This window comes from Streptopelia decaocto, assembly GCF_964273445.1.
Source record: "Streptopelia decaocto genome assembly, chromosome: 6".
Classification (NCBI taxonomy): Eukaryota; Metazoa; Chordata; class Aves; order Columbiformes; family Columbidae; genus Streptopelia; species Streptopelia decaocto.
Window position 1 is genome coordinate 37,332,444 of NC_138660.1, and position 14,220 is coordinate 37,346,663.

The following is a 14,220-nucleotide window of genomic DNA, read 5'->3' on the forward strand; positions in this document are numbered from 1 at the left end:
GTAACAGTCTCTGTTTTTATGAAAATTTAAAGAAGAGGTAAAACAACATGTACAAATAGGAAAGCATGAACACGCAATCTAAAAATGGTCCCAGAGAGTGTTTTGCAAATGGTTTAAGAACAGAGCCTAGCAACTGGGACTTGAGTTCTCATGTGCTTTTGCTTGGTTCCGAATTTGGGAATGAATAACATGTAGCCAGGTTATAAAACCATTTTAGAAACTTGCACCCCTTCACTAAGGAGACAAGCTCAAATCATCACATACTGGGAAAAAGAGCCAGGAAAAAAATCATTAGTTTAACATGACATAGGTTCTGCAAAGTTGCTTCAGCAAGTTACATGGCCAACTTGCACTGAATTTCAAGAGAGATGACGTTCCTGTAAGCACCCTTGAAAGCCTCAGCTACACATCCAAGATGAGCGTGTTACCAGTTAGAAATAATTTTCCATATTGGGACCAACTATTTACATTACATATCCTCCCGTCACCAAATCTGTCTGGGGCTCTTTGCCACCTCTTAGTATCAGCACTTCGGAACACCTGAAAACTCCTAACAGAGAAGTATAATGTCTGGATCGGGAGCCAGAACATGTTTTGGTTTGATGGCAATCCCAACATCCTTTCTTGATGCTGGACTTTATTGCAGAGCAAAGACTGTAAGTTTTTGAGCACATGTTAGCGTTATGCACATAACTTGTTCTACTGCTTCAGGGGGAGTACTTGTGCTTAAAGTCAAGGATTTGCTTAAGTGCTAAAGCTCAGCACCACAAGGACAGAACAATTTGTGCAATAAATGACTGTGCAGCAAATTAAATCTGCTTGTAAATATTGCACAATATGGCATCTTGCAAAATAATTTAATATTTATTTGGCATTCATTATTGAGTAGTCTGCTAGGAACATCAACGATGTGTAAAATGCAACATTGGGATCCAAACCAAACAGCTTTTGCTAGCAAGCTCTCCCCCTCACCCCCAGCTGCTCAGCCAAAGCAAGCTAGTGACATGAATTTTGAAAAGTTTGGTTTGCTTCATGGCTTTTTATTGCGCTTCTGCTTTGCTTTACCTCATATTGGTAGATGTCCAAGATCCTTTCCAATGACAGCTCCTCAAAATACAGTCTGTCACACTCATCAAAATCTGTGCTCACCGTCTCTGGGTTGCAATTCACCACAACCGTCTTGTTGCCAAGCTGACGCAGCGTGCGGATGCTGGAGACAGCACACCAGTCAAACTCCACACTGCTGCCTGCCAGGAGACAGAGAAGTGGGCACGGAAAGGAAGGACACAGAGAAGAAAATAAAAACAGACGTTCTCAGCACTCCAGCTTGAAAAAGAAAAAAAAAATACACACAAACAAACCCAGCATTGCCTTCTGTCAGCTCAGAGCAAGGAATCTAATTGTCTTCCCATGGAAACTAATCATCCACAAATGTGAGCTTCCGAGCACAACAGGTAAGTTGGCTCGGTTGCTGAGGAGTGACAGGCCTGTAACACGTCTGTCATCCTGCGCTCACAAACACTCATGTCTGCTCTTGCCGCCCATCCAGCTACTACCACCTCCCAACTGATGTACTTTGAGATAAATGTAAGAGACAGAAGCTTAGAGCACATTGAGTGGCAGAAGTGTTTGTAAAAAACAAGCATAATCATGGAGCGTTCCTCCTGATTTCACCCATCTCGACATTCAGACTGAAAACTGGGTTCAAAAAGACGCATCCTACAAATGGCGAGAGGAGTACAGCACATGACCCATCCAGCCAAACAAAACAGATGGATGCAGCTTTAAATTTCAGCTTTCAAAAACCAACACCACTACTTGTCAAATGCAAAGCAAAAATATTTCTGAATAACAAGCAATTTTTTTCTTGTCAATAATTGCAAGCTATTTGGAAGGATCCATGAAAAAAAAGTGAAAGTCATCATATAGAACATTCAACAGCCTGTCTACCCAATACTCATAGCCAGGAGGAAACTCTTATGCTGCATAATCATATGAGTGGGCTTAAAAAAAAAGCATACAGAGAAACGCTTATAGAAAAGCAGCTGAAGATATCAAAATATTTTCACAGTCACCTACACTTAGAGTAGTAAAATGCATAGTATATAACAACATAGTCATGAGCTGGCAGTAAACATGTAAGGTAGGTGTGGGAGCAAAAAACTTCTATGCATGGTATCATGTTCTCAAGACCTTAACATATGCAAAAAGATTTTAAAAGTTCCCTGAAACTTTGTGGAAATCACAACTAAGCGACAAGTGAAACGTAATAAAATTCTCCTGTTTTTTCCAATGCGTGAAATGAAGTCTCCAAGCAAGTGTAAAAGGCAAACCTTGTGTTAGGAATTGATGTCCTGTGCACTGTGCTCTGGAGGGTTTTGTCACCATAACAGAAGAGGAACAAATGAACCACAAGAATATCCAAAGAAGGCTCGAGGGTGCAAGGAGAACAGAGGAGTTATAATAAAGATTTACCTATGTGATATGGTCCACAGCCCAACACCATCACTCCACAGTCATCAAATTTTACGTCATGTTCCTGAGAAGGGAGGGAGAAAAGTCATTAGGATCTGTACTCCACAGCACCTAACTCCATGTTTTTCAGAATAAACAGTTTCTGGTGCTCAGCCTGTATCCAACAGTTTGATCTTTCAGGGCTCAAGTCTGATATTGTTTACTGCAGTGTAAGTTAAGTGCAAGCCTACTGGAATTAGTGGTGGTGCACCTAAACCTAAGGAGACACAGCACCTCTGATTTGGCTATTTGAGCAGCCTAAGGAAAATGAATTTTCACAGAAAAATGAATGCTAGGATGAGATGAGTGAAACAGGAGTTCTGAATTCCCAGCACCTGACTTGTGCACAGAGGACACAAGTACAGATGATATAGGGCAGGATCAGAAAAACACAGGGGCATTAACAGTAAATGTACTGGATCAGTATTTGAGCAAGAGAAAGTTTCAGGTCCACTGTAAGGGGATTTTATGTAACACCATCCAAAATAACTGCTAGAGACCAAGACACCTGCAAGATCTCCAGAAATAATGCAGCCCAGGGCAAAGAGCTCAAACTAGACAGCAAAGAGACTGTTGCTTCCGAATGTGCCTACCTGCCCGTTGTACGTGAGGTAGAGGTAATTAGTCACCGCTGGGTATTCTGCCGCCAGTGTGTCGATCTGTACGGGAGGAAGAGGAGGGACGGTGACTTGGCCAGTGCAAGATCTTTCTTACATGCAGGTATTTTGAGGGTTTTATTTTCCCTCTTTCCTTTTCTACTCCTATTTCTGTCCTGTTATTTTCCCATCACGTCTCTCCTCAAAAGGAACTTTCCCTATCCACCCCTTCTTGCCAAGGCCCTCATTCTCTAGTTAGCCTGGCAGCGTTAATTACCCAGATCGCCATACCTCCAGGTCTGGGGTCCTCTTTAGCTGCAGCATCTGGGATCTTCACACTGTACTCTTGACCCCAACTTACCCCCACACTGAACACAAATGTGCACACATTACCACTTCGAGATTATGCCCAGCAGCAGCCAGCAGTGCAAGTACCACGTATTTATGTTACAATATAACTCGTGCTTTGAAAATTAAGTGGTACACAAAGCAAGAGTGATTTTCAACCACCCCTTATATGTAGTTTTCAACAATTTCTTATGTAATTAGTCACCAGGGAGCACAGAAGAATAATTTGCCTACTAGGCTGTTCAGAAACTATTTGTGTCAACTACTTATTGCATGTTATACATGGTAACGAGTCCATCTAGGTCACCAGTGATTGCTGAAGTTCTCTGAATTAACAGCTGAAACATTTCCACACAGAATACCGATGAGGGAACAGTATTAAAGCAGTCCTGACATGAATTTTTACATGCTGTACCATTTAAAAATCTGTCCACTTTTCAGGTATTTTCAGGAATCCCCACTGGCTGTCCAAGTCCTTGTGAATAACAAAGAATGTGACCTCATGTCATTAGCACTATGTAAGTGTCTGCCGCTCATTACTGTTGCTAATACTGCAACATGGCTCAAGAAGAACATATGCTTTGAAGGCACAAATGCAGGCCTAAGTAGAATGACCTTATTAAGGGTACCTTGGCACACAAATCGATCCCACACCACAGTGCCATATGCAGCTGAAAGGCCGCAGTGCAAGACCAGGCACATTGCTGTGGGCCAGGTGAGGACATGGAAGGAAAACAGCAGCTGGGGAACAGAAGGAGATTTGGCACCTGGAATTGGGCCTGAGGATACAGATGGGCTCTTTCAGAAACATTCAGCAGTTTGGGTTATTTCCCCCCAACACGCACCTTTAAGGACAAAAAACAGCTGGTGGCAATTTAATACCAACATACCTTAAATGCAGCAGCAGAACACCTAGCAAAGTACTCGTGACACTGTCATGAATGCTAGATGAGCTCATTCTGCTCGTGCTATCACAATGAATAGCAAATGAACGTATAACAATAGCATACTTCAAATAAAGTATTACCCTGTAAAAAGTTACTACCAAGAGAAAAGACATATTATACTTCTTACGGTCACACCGTGGTGGGCTAGCATTCTCAGCCTTCTCCTGAAGCCAGAGAGCTGCATTTTCCCCTCAGCCACACACAATATGAACAAAATATTCTGAGAATCTCTTTGGGGAGGTTCATACCATTACAACGACGCCTGCAGTGCAGAAGTAACAGCTATGTGGGTGAAATTTGTTCTCCTCTGATGACAGTATCAAAACTCCCACAGATGATAACAGAGCCAGGGGTTCCACTTCGTTTACTTCAGCTGTTTCTAAGGACACGGAGGTCTCTTGTATCTTGCAGTCTTGGAAGCCCCACCACAAACAGCGATGTTTCTCACGTACCTGTTTCACCCAGGGCACTATATTCTTCTCCAGTCTCAGCTGACGGCACTGGACTTCAGTCAGCCTCAGGCATTTCCCAATCTGTTTGTCTGAGAATCCGATCTGTTTGGCTCTCCTCAGTGTCTCTTCTGGAACTGTTTCACTGGGATTAAGTATGAACAACACCTCTGCATGAGGCTTTACAGGAATTCTTAAAAGACATATGAGTGCTTGTATCTTCCATACTGCATAGAGTTGCTATAGGATCATGCACATAAAGGCAACAAAAGGAAGACACAGCTAAGCTATGCAATCCTCATACACAAAAGATCTTTTTTGCACTCAATTCCCTCCCCCCCCCAAAGTCTACAGGCAGATTGCTGATGCTAGGAAGTGAAACACTTTCTTTCCTTGCATTTTTGAGTCAGGAAAGAGTGACTTGTATCCACAACAACTGTATGGTCATTACAGCCTCCTCCTCGGACCTGCACTGATTCCTTTCTTGGACTCAGTATCCCCACATCTCCATGCCCAAACTTTAACTCAATCTCTCCCTTACTTTCCTCCTCCCAGTCTAAATTTTAAAATACAGGCCTCACCAGACTGGGTTGGACCAATAATTACATACGTGCTTGCATCTCCTGCCTCTCATTGCAGCTGCACACTCCACACAAAGGCAAGAAATTCCTGAACAAGCCATTCAGAGGCGTAACTGTCCCCTGACCCTGCTGAGCTGAGGGGCAACTTGCCTCGAAACACTACAACTTGTCCCAAAAAAGCTCTTCTTTCTGTTGTTGAGGGTGCTCTGTCTACCTTCAGAAATGGCCACTTCTGAAAAAGCATCTGACTTCAGACACACAGTAGAAATGACGTTCAGAGGCTCATGCACAAGGCAGTCCTTTGCTCTGACAAGCCTCAAGTATAATTTTTCCATATCATCTGTGCTGCTTCTTGCATTATGAAAATGGAGAGGCTGATAAAAAATGTGCCTCTACTTTACCCTGTCTATTTCATATTTCCAGTCAGGGTCTCTCGATAATTCTATATGTTCTTGTTCTCCTGATTTTGCTTTTCAGTAGTCCCAGTTTTCAGTGTTTATTTCAAACGCACAGCTTTCCCATGCCGCCTCTGCAGCTCGACAGTTTCTTGCCCATTTTGCTTATGATTTTTTTGTCTTCTCCATTCCCCCTTTATTCCCTCCACTTCTTTCTCTCCCACACTATCTTTGTGCCACTTCATTTTGACTCCACCTATAGCCCTTATAGTTTCTGCCTGTCTCTGTTTCTAAGCTACCTTTCCTAAGCTTAGCTTTTGCAAAAACATTTAAAAGCCTGTGTATTTTTACCAGCACTTCTGCTTTTCATCTTCATTGCCAAGAGCATCCTTGCCTGCCCAATAAATCAATATTTTATGAGCAAGCAAGCTCCAAATCAGGAAAAAGGAAATGATTAACAAACAAGCAATTTTCCTAAATCAGAGCTTTTGAATTATGCCCCTTGCTTGATGGTATTTTTAAATAAATTGCATTATGATATTCGAGTGGGAGGAGATGGGTAAGGCCGCTTTATTGGAATGTGTCAGGAAGCTGAAGCATGACAGAGTCACTGGATTGGATTTTCCACTCTGGTTTAGGCAGAGAGCAGTGAAGGCAGGCTACAGTAAAAAAGGTGAGAGTTACCAAAGCGTCGAACCAGCTATTCTGAGAGCAGAATTGGGGACCAGAAACTTTCGAGTTCAGATCTCTGGGTGGATTTTCCTCTGTGAATTCCCCAATGCCACCCCTCCATCCCCTGTAAAATGGGAACAGAGTGCTCCGCCTGCCTACAACAGCAAAGCAGACAGCTGCTGAGGACTTGCAGGAAGGAACTGCTTGGTGTACTTGCTGTTCTCCAGGTGGTGTCCCAGCCTGGCACCACCAGCCTGCTCTGCCCTCAGGGGACTCCAGGTAGAGGCACCATCTACAACCTTGAACTTCTCCAGAACCCTCCACCATGTCACCCTTCTTACTCCAGCAGAGCCTGCTCTTTGCTAGTGTCAGAAGGAAATAGTCCTGCCTAATTCAACAGGTTGAGATTATCAGGTGTTGGATTTAGTTCTGGGTGCAGAAAGACTTCCCCAAATCAGACCCACCTGGCAGCACCCCAGCATGTCAAGGCCTGCAGTTCCCATGCACTGACGCCTCCAGCACGAAACTCCTCCGCTTCTCCTCAGCCCTTTTGCACTTTCTGAGTTCAGCTCAGAGGCAGGACTTCGTGCGCAAAGCGTGAATGCCAGGCTGAAGGCACGGTTGCATGTTTAACAGAAGTAAACACGGTAAGCAAAATCTGCCAATTCTCTGGCAAAACAGATGCCAGCCGTCGCTGGCTATTAAGAGAACGCAGCCACATTAGGTTTCTCTCAGAAATTCAGCATTCCCTAAGTACGAGTGAGCAGACCTGATGACCCCAAGAAAATGAGCCTGTTTCAGTGCAGTTTACTCCCTTGCTCTCCCTCCCTTCTGCCTCAGAAACATACATAGCTGGCTGTCATTTGATTACTGACAGAGAAAGAAAATTGCCTTCATTTGCAGCTTGTTTCAATTCAGTTTTTTTGTATCTCATTATAACAATATCATTCATCGTCATCCCCCAGCAGAACGAGTAGAGGAAAAACAGCGATTATTTGGTGACATGATTCATTTGCCTTGGGCTAGCAGCTTAAATTAGGTTAGGGCACTTAGTAATCCATGCAAAAAAGGTAACCAGTTTTGTACAGGACAACCAGCGTGCAAGAGAAAAGCTGCGTACCTAAAGGGGAAATGAAACCATACATTTTTTCCTCTGCTACTCCTAATGCATGGTAAGATAAGAGATGTAGCTTTCAATGTGGCCAATAAAAAAGATGCAGTGGGAACCGCTATTCAAGAAGTGCCCAGACAGGAAGAGTTCTCTTATTTCTCACTGCCATGGAGGCAGTTTAATGTAGAGGAAATGCACCCAGCTCACCACGAGCCAGGGAAGGTTAGAACTGACAACTCAGCCCTGGGGATGTAGCAGTTTTGCCATTTAAAAATCGTCACAGAAAAACTGGCAAGAGTCAAACACCCAGCAGCGCTGCCTTCCAAGCACTTGAAACCAGAATCTGCCATGAGATGAGAAATTGCCAAAAGCCTCTGAGGCAGGTCCTGGGGATTTCGAGGCACAATGAGAAGGGCAGGCGGGTGAGCCAGCAGCACTGCTCCATCACGTTTAAAGGGAACTGGATCACAGAGCTGCAGACCCTCAGCACTGGTATGGGAATCAGGCTGCCTCTCTGCACATCCTGGACACACATTTTCATACCTGGATAATTTCCACTTACTAACAAGGGTAATTTAGAGCATTTATATCTCAGCTTTTGTGGAAAGAATATACCATAGTGTTTGCGTGTTTCTTTAAAGTGATGCTTATCTTACAGATAGTAAAACTGAGACACACAGATGTTAAGGGTTGATGATTCTTAAGATCCAGGTGCCCCCCACCTTTGCTCAAAGACAGACCTTTAGACTTGTTAGAGACACAAAAGACTGTAAGAGTGGAATCAGGCTGATCTCTTTGAATGCTTGAGTGCAAATAACCCTTCCAAGAGCTCACCAGAAATTCAGCACTGAAAAAAGAGAAGAAAAAATTTCTCAGTTCTGGCTGTTCCCAAAAACATGACCTGGTCCTACATCACTGCCTCCCACTTTCCTCTGGAGCATCACTTACTTTTCAAACACAGAGCAAAGAGTCTTCCAAAGATTAAACTCCTTTGCTGGTTTATAACCAATCCTGAAACAAGGGAAGATTAAGTGGCCGTGATTCCAGACTCCTATTATCTAATGCTCCTTTTTCCTAATGTTCACCTCTGCTAAATGACAGTCAGAAGTTTAGAGCTTCAAAACCAGGCTTTTGCACACTGCCATAATAATTTAGTCACTGTTCACTTCCTTGGAAAGCTGAAGCCCCCTGCACATTTTGCAGTTTATAAACAATACAAGCCTTTCTCAAATTTTGCTTGTGCCTTCATTTCAGCTTCCAGTGTCGATTTGTTGTTGTGTTTTGTTTAAAATTCCACCTTGTCATCTTTGGAACTCCATCCGCTCACTTCTTCAATAGTAAACAATAAAAGGAAATAGAATAAATTCCTCTTAATGAGGAGATTTTCACCTGGCACAGAGGACCTGGGGAAATCTATTAACTGACTGGAGGAACGCTGGCAGCGTTGCAATTATCAGGAGAGCCTGCTCGCTTCAGTGCACCCCTCTCTTCCACTTGACTGGCTTTCATCTGATCCACCAGTTAAGGAGTAATGCTAAATAAACGTGCCAGCAGAAAGCCCTGGTTTGATACAGGAAGAATCGCTCTTTTTCTTGTCACCCAAATCAGGCTCTGCTTAATTTTAGGTATGTTGTCAAGTTTATGCCCATCTGCGTTTAACTTAGGCACATGCTAATGGGTCTTGATTAAAAGGATCAGGAATATTTTGTGAGCTGAGGGTCAAAGCCTGAGCTGGGAGCATTTGAGATGCAGTCATTGTGCCAGTTAACATCTGCCCTGTAAGCCCACGGGCTCACCCCTGCAGTTCACGTCTGGTTTATCTCAGCAGCTATTCACATGGCTTGGACACGCACACAGGAGCTGCAAAGATGAGCATGTTCCAGCTCAGCCCACCAGTCGTGAACTCAGCTCCTCCTAAATCTGGAGGGGTGGATTTAAGCCCAGGCTACAGTTCTGCTATGGCAAGCAAAATGGACCAAAAGCAGTAAGCACTGGAACCAAAATGCTCAATGCCCAGTTCGGAGGGAGCTCTTCCTTCCTCAGTAGTCACAGACCTGGAAGGTGTCAAAGGCCTTCTTGGTGATGTACAAAGACATATTCTTCCTCTTTTCCTTATTGTCCCACTCTGCTTCAAGGCTTCTAGTGGCTTCCTTGATTGCTCCTGATGTTTTACAAGACTTCGAACATGCTACAATTAAAATAATGTGGTGTATAAATTCTCTCCCTGCTTCTCTTCTCAAGGAGACAGATTGTTACCGTATTTCCCCTCCTGAGAAACTCTGGAAATGACTGACAAAAAGCTGTCAAATGAGCATTTAGGGAAGCAGGAGCTGTAAACCAACAAATCTTGTTCACTGAATAACTATCACTCCAGTGCTCCTCATCTTTCACATTCAGGTCCCTGGGTTAATAAATCTCATTGTGGACATCTTGATTTAAGTAACACAAACCTCACACTGTGCCCTAAAACCTAAACGACTCACACCTAGGATAAAGTGATGCACCAAAGCAGCAGTTCACACCAAAACACAGACAAGAAGCAGGTTATATATGCTTCCTCAAAGCCTATTTACTATCCCTGGTAAAGAGAGAGCTTTGAGGTTTTTGCTGGGATGTCACAGTACTGACTCCCCTGCTTCTGGTATTGTACATACCAGTTACAGAGATTCCCCAATGGCTTTTAAAGGGTGAAGCCTGTATATCCTCTGTATCAAGGAAAACATGCAAATTGCATTTTTACAAATGTACAGATGCTGTGAAAGAAAATACAGCTGTGAAATTACTACCAATGGCTCTATAAGACAAACAGAAAGTATCTTATGTCAGATCCACACAAAGCACAAACAACAGTGCTGAAAAGCTGCTTATATTATACTCTCTTCACGTACTGAATTCCTAATTTGTTCCAGCGTCTTCCCTGCCCCACAGTTCACAAAGAAGACAAAAGTAATCTTCCCAGTTAGTTAAAAGCGAGTACTACAAAAACGTCAGTGACAGCTCCTCAAAGAGTATAAATCAGTGCAGCCTCATTTAGCATCACTGGACCTGCTCTGCTTTATACCCATGCAAGATCTGACTTACACCCTCTGACCTGTCCCAAAAGCATGCAAGTCAGCAGAAACACCGCTGTTGAGGAGAGCGGATGTGTGGGCACCGCTGTGGAAGAGCACAGGTTATTGATGGCCTGTCTGATCTTTCCTCCCTGTATTGTTTCCCAGGTTACTTGCTGGGGCCAGGTTTAAATTCCAGCACCCGTATTTCTGTGGCTACTCCATCACAGCCACATTTTGAAATCAAGTCATGCTCCCAGCAAGCAGCTTTCAAAGCACACCTTTCACAGACACAAGGCCACGAGCTTCGCAATAAGCAACTCCTTCCCTGGGCCACTGAGCAGAGCACCTGGCTACAAATGCTGGGCTGAAGTCAGTCTGCACCTCTCACTTTTTTCTGCTTTTCCCTCTATTAACCTGTGTCTCTTTAGGAAGGACAGGAGCAATACTGAGGATTGCACTTACCCCTTTCAAGCAAACCACAGTTCAGGAGGTGTTTTCACTCAGTGCCCACAGAACAAGGTCACATTCTCCTCCAAAACAAAGTTCCAAAGCATAGCCTCATGAAAACATGATTGGTGCCATCAATTCCACTGTTAGTAGGCTGCCTAACAGGAAAATCTGCTGTTTTCCTCAAGGTTAATTTGAAGAGTTGAGATTTAAGAAGGCAAAGTTCAGTTTACTGCTCTGCCAGACTTTTTTCGAGACTTTGGGCAAGCTTACCATTTCTATGCTTCACTCCTCAACTGCAAAATCAGGATTTACCATGCTCCTCTTTTCTCAGTTGAATTCTACTTTACAGCCTGTTATCGATATTGAAATATTCCTCTTTAGGCAATATACTCACACTTCTGCCTGTTGCAAGATGGCCCAGTCTTCCCCAGGTCTTACTCAGATTTCCCCAGCAACAAACTTGACCCCACTACCTCTCCTTTTCCCTGTCCCTGTGAGCTCCCAAGGAATGGCAAATACAATCAAGTGCAGGTTCAGTTGCTACAGTGATGCTTAAGTGGCTTAGGAGAACAAGCCATACTGATTTTCAACAAGGCTTTTGTATTCACTTTACTTGGGTGTAAGTGACGATTTCACCATAGCTGGCTACCTCTTTATCTATATTTAATGGTATTTATCATACATTCTCCTTGCATAGAGCCACAGTTCTCAGAGATCATAAAATCAGGAACAGATAAAAAACACCCACAAGCAAAAAACCCCTCACTACAGATGGTCAAAGAATAGATGCAAATTCCAAAAGAGGCTTTCCCTTACACCCAGTGAACCAGTGTCCTGAGTCAAACATGCCCCAGATGTTACTTCCAAGTCTGAGCTTCAGCTTTGCTTTTGGGAATGATGGTGTTACTAGACTCTACTGCAAACCTGACTCACTCTGGACTGGGTCTGTAACCCTGGCCTTAAAGACACATCTCACTCCTCACTGCCTCACACAGCTAGACATGGTCTGTCCAAATTTCCACCCCCTTCATGAGCTGTCAGTGTGGCAAACAGCCATGGGGGTCACTCCGGGGCCCTTCCCCTCCACTTTCTCTCATGGGACAGGTGAGACCAAACCCAGGGGAAAGAATTTCCAGATAACAGCACATCCTATTGCACGACCACTGCTCCAGACACCATCACCTGTTCATGGACTGACAGCACAGGATGGTGATTGCTCTTTCCTTGTGTGTATGTATATGCGGTTTTGTTTGTGTGTGTGCATGTGTGGTGGGGAAGGTTATAGTTAAGATTACATTACTGAAGGTATTAAGGTAATTGGCCAAAAAACAACAAAAAACCCCACAATATAAGTTTCTACTTAAAATGAAAAATATGTAGGTCACAGAAGAAACAGCAGAGGCACACGTTTGACATACTTGTGATACTACTGAACATTCTTGCAAGTAGTCCCAAAATGGCCTTTTTTCTCCAATTCAACTCAGGCCATTTGCTTTCCTGCAGCCAAATCACACAACCCAAAACAACTCTTTCTCCATCTTACATGGCCCAGAGGTAGAGTCACATGGAAACATTGCTGCAGCAGGACAAAAGCTTTACAGTTGCACTAGTACTGAATCCAGCCTTCTTTGGAAAGAAGTTCACTGGAACAAATATAAATGGGGCAGATGATGCCCTTCCCAGTCTTTACTGTCTGCAAATGGCTGGCCATGCCTGTCCACCACTGAGAACGGATATTTACAGGTCAGAAAGGTTTTTACCCCCCCATAACATTATCCCATACAACCTTTCACGCATAGAATGAGATTCCCTGCATAAATTGGTGAGGCCTTCTGCTCATGTCTGAATCACTGCCTGTACCGAGGATGCAAGGCAGCATGCGATGCACGAATGCTGCTTGCTGAGCTGCTCACAAAGGCCTCCACCTGCCTCTGAACCTCCTTTCCCATGTGTCTCTCATATCCGCTTGTTCTAGCTCTAAATTTCCTCTTGGCAGAGACCATCTCCTTGTTATCAGTCTCTACAACAGCTCTGCAGGGCCCAAATCAAGACTCTCGGCAGAGATGTTACTCCAACTGCATCCAAAACCTTGCTGCAAAGAACCCCCAAACCAACTGAGAGAAAAAAAGGAAGGGGTGGATTCGACCAAACAGAGAATGAGCTTGCAACAAGCAACAGTGCCTAGGAACAGAGCAACTGGTTCTGGTAACCGTATTTCAACAGCAGAAAGATTTAAAGCAATGACAGTGTCACAGCTCATTCTTTTCAATTGGAAATAATCCTGCAGCACAGGTAAGACTCATGGCAGGCGTGCCAGGGACTGGAAACAGCTGGCTGCAGGAAGAGCACAAGTGTGCCAAGTCTCATTTGCATCACTCAATTAGCTTTCCCTCGGCTATTGCAGAGATGTGTTTCCTGATGCGGCTCACTGGACTAGTCTCTTAGTTCAGGTCAGAAGTGTTTTTCCCTGGCTCTGTGCCTTTGTGCCAATGTGTCTTCAACATAATGCAGCCAGACAGTCCATCCCCTCCAACACAGGTTCTGAGGTAAGACAGTTTCCTTGGGAAGGTCTGAGTACAGATAGCGGAGTGAAAATCTGCATTGATAAGTGAATGAGAGTAAATTAATTTATACCACTGGCAGCCAGAGTTGAATCGCATGAATCCACTTACAAGGGACACAACATTGGTTGTGTATGATACAAATGCAAGGCTGGATGCTGCAAGAGGGCTTTCTGTAGCAGGCTGCCTAGTCACCAGAAGGAGGAAAAACTCTCTGGGATGGTACCAGCTATGGATCACATTACTAGTAGTATTATCACTTGCTACCCACTGCAGAGAAAGGAAAAACAACCTCAGTCATATCAGACAGTTCAGCACAATTAGCCTCTGTGGAGTGATGCTGGATTTATACCAGCCGAGGATGGGGCCAGCCTCTGGGGTCCCAAGCGCGCCGTTCCAAAGCATGTTGCTCCAACAGCAAGGAAATCAAACTGATTCCGGATATATTGTTTTTCTTCCTCAGGAGCTGCACATATATATTTAAGGTACTCAAGACAAATGCAACATGACACGGAAGTTAGAGGGCAAAAACTTGTGCAGCCA

The 14,220-nt window shown here is 44.0% G+C and overlaps 1 protein-coding gene across 1 annotated transcript in view; it reads right to left on the reverse strand.

The window, feature by feature from the left end:
* The window catches only part of CPS1 (carbamoyl-phosphate synthase 1), a gene marked incomplete at its 5' end in the record, with an annotated part of 91,481 nt that overhangs the window by 29,075 nt on the left and 48,186 nt on the right, over window positions 1-14,220 (reverse strand). The window contains 4 exons of the mRNA XM_082055910.1: window positions 1,066-1,247; window positions 2,476-2,539; window positions 3,108-3,173; window positions 4,858-4,999. Coding sequence (XP_081912036.1) covers window positions 1,066-1,247; window positions 2,476-2,539; window positions 3,108-3,173; window positions 4,858-4,999 — 454 coding nt within the window. The remainder of the gene's footprint in view (window positions 1-1,065; window positions 1,248-2,475; window positions 2,540-3,107; window positions 3,174-4,857; window positions 5,000-14,220) is intronic.